General features: G+C 55.0%; 1 protein-coding gene across 1 annotated transcript in view; it reads right to left on the bottom strand.

The window, feature by feature from the left end:
- Positions 1-2,007, bottom strand: part of FNDC4 (fibronectin type III domain containing 4) — a 9,763-nt gene extending 7,756 nt beyond the window's left edge. Inside the window, exons 1-3 of the mRNA XM_009891601.1 lie at positions 1,986-2,007; positions 1,449-1,505; positions 486-601 (exon numbers count right to left, since the gene is read on the bottom strand). Of these exons, the coding sequence (XP_009889903.1) occupies positions 486-601; positions 1,449-1,505; positions 1,986-2,007 (195 nt within the window). The remainder of the gene's footprint in view (positions 1-485; positions 602-1,448; positions 1,506-1,985) is intronic.
- Between the last annotated feature and the right edge of the window lie 615 nt (positions 2,008-2,622).

The following is a 2,622-nucleotide window of genomic DNA, read 5'->3' as shown; positions in this document are numbered from 1 at the left end:
TCCCGGCAGCACCAGGCACAGTCCCCCATCTGCAGGCTGTGCTGGGCACGCTGCCCTCCCTGCCCCCTTCCCGGGCCATCGTCCACCCCCGGGCTGGGCCAGGCTGGCCAGTGCTTTGCTATGCAGCATCCCTGCCTGGCCTGAGAGCCAGGCGCCTCCCTGGAGAAGCCACCATCGTCTGGGGCTGTGGAGGCGGAGCAAGGCAAGCAAAGAAGGGTTATGTCATGGCTGAAGCACCATACTTATCCAGAGAAATCGCAGGGAAGCCACTGGAGGAATGGCTGCCCCCAGCACAGCCTGCGGTCTGCTGCCTCCCACCAGGATGGGTAGCTCAGGCAGGGTGCCCTAGCAAAGGCTGCTCAACAGCAAAGTGTCCTCAGGCAGATGCCGGAGGAGCTCCAAACTGCAGCAAAAGGGCTGACAGAGGTGCATGCTGGCAATCAGTGAGAGCGGCCCCCAGCCCCCTGGGGACAGAGCCTGGGTACCTGCTGTAAGATGGCATAGCCGATGACCACATCGCCTTCTGGGACGTCCCAGGAGACTGTGGCAGAGTTTGCCTTCAGCTGCGTCACAGTCACGTTGACGGGGGATGGTGGCCTGTCTGGGTGAGCCAGGGATGGACCAAGGCAAGGCACAGGAAAGAGACAAAAGAAGATGTCTCAGAAAAGGCACTCACCCCTGCACACCACCACACGTGGCCTCTCCAACACCTGCCCTTGGCAGCACACTGGCCAGGGCTACAGGGAGCAGCTTCTCTGGGGAGTCTGTCCCCAGGAGAGGAGTGGCACAGGCGGTGCACAAGGCTGAGCCCCTGCCAGCAACAACACACACACGGCATGGTGCTTACTGGGCCAGTGGGCAGCTGCCCACCGCCTGGGGGGAAGGTGTGCAGGCACAGAGCTACTCCTGGTGTGCAGCCACCCCTCTGCGACACCCGCGGGCTTTGGCCATCCTCACTCGCTGGCCAGGACTCCTCCCTGCCTGGTTGTCAGCGAGATGTGCTCACTGCACACCTCACCCCTGCAGTGTCCTACAGCGGGGAAGGAGGACAAGCTCGCGAGGCATCTGGCTGGCTCTTCTCTGCAGGGTTTACTTGCAGTGGTAGACATAGCCTATTGCTCATAACACGTGTTCCACGTAAAAGACATTAGCAGTGCTGACCACGTGCCCAGGCTGCCAGACCCAGCTAAAGACACGAAAGGTTCCCAGTAGGCTCCTTGCACCTTGCAGACATCGAAATGGGAAATGTATGAAGGCCTGTCCTGAGCAAAAAAGAATGACAAAGTTTAAGAGACTGTCATGGCAATTTAACCAGCCCCTGCAGCTCAAAGTCACATGAGAAGTCCCTGCAGCCTGTCTCAGAGCACTGCAGACACCCTGTTATCAGACAGGAGAATGACATTCACATCAGCTCTTCACAAGGGCATCTGCTTGTGGATCTGAGGTACCTTCACCGATGCCCAGATGTTCATCTGTTGGAAAGTTTACTTCGTTCAGCTCCAGCACTAGCAGAAGCAGGGGTGCCAGGCATGACAGGCTCCTGCTCAGCCTGGGCACAGAGTAGATTCTTGGCAGGGAAGTCCCGTGTTTCTGTAGGGTCCAAAAAGTCCAAACAAATCCTATGTTAAAGCAATTCTTCAACCAAGACTGCAATGGTAAAATCAGACTCCTCTAAGCTCTGGGGCTGTCCCACGGATGTGCATATCACAAATGCCTGGCACACCACCCAGAACTGCGTAGGAAGCAGCCCAGACACAGTATTTATATATCAACTGTGACAGAAAAATGGGGCAGCTTGGAATAAACACACTATGCAACTCAATCTGGCCATCTCATCTGCCTGGCATTACTCCCTGCTCTAGAGTGGGGAGGAAAGCCCAATGCAGAAGGCAGCGCTGACTCTCCCACCAGCGCGACGCCATCGGCTGCAAAGCTGGCAGCAACACTCAGCCATTGCTGTCCTTCAGAAAGCTGGCCTGGCTCACCCGTGGTCTGCACCATCACCATTTTGACATTTCAGAACACTAAGAGCATGGCAGGATCCCACACAGGTACACATACAAAGCCCAATTTTGTCTGGAAATTAAGACACAGGAACGCATGAGGAAAGACACTGAGGCTGCTGTCCTCTCTCCCTGTATACAAGATAGCGTCCTTCTACAAGCTGCTTGTGTAGCACAGGTTCAATGCTGTGATTTATACAGATAGAAAAAAAGCCCCAGAGGACACCTGAGAACAAGAAAAAAGATAACCATAGACACCGACAACAACCACAGTTAGAGTGACAAGAAAAGGTCATTTCTGCAGGTCAGCTATTTAGATGCATTGATTCACATTTGAATATACCCAGCTCCCTGACAGATCTAACCGGGAAAAGGCTGTGATTCACCCTGAGAAATGCAGGTTCGTGGTTGGCCACAGGCGACTAAGACAGACAGGAGGGTTACCCACAGAGCCGAGAGAGCACGTTCTCAGAGAGACACGAGCACTGAGTGCACCACCAACAGAAGCCTGCCGCACGACCAGTAGACAGAGCTATTGGAGGCAACATGAACAAGGACATCACAGGATGCTGCGCCCCCTCTTCCACAACATGAGGCTGGAAAACTGGAAAGGACTCAA

The sequence above is a fragment of the Charadrius vociferus genome, unplaced genomic scaffold (assembly GCF_000708025.1).
Source record: "Charadrius vociferus isolate BGI_N301 unplaced genomic scaffold, ASM70802v2 scaffold1129, whole genome shotgun sequence".
NCBI lineage: Eukaryota > Metazoa > Chordata > Aves > Charadriiformes > Charadriidae > Charadrius > Charadrius vociferus.
The sequence above is the reverse complement of the archived record's forward strand: the minus strand, read 5'-3'. Positions and strand labels throughout refer to the sequence as shown.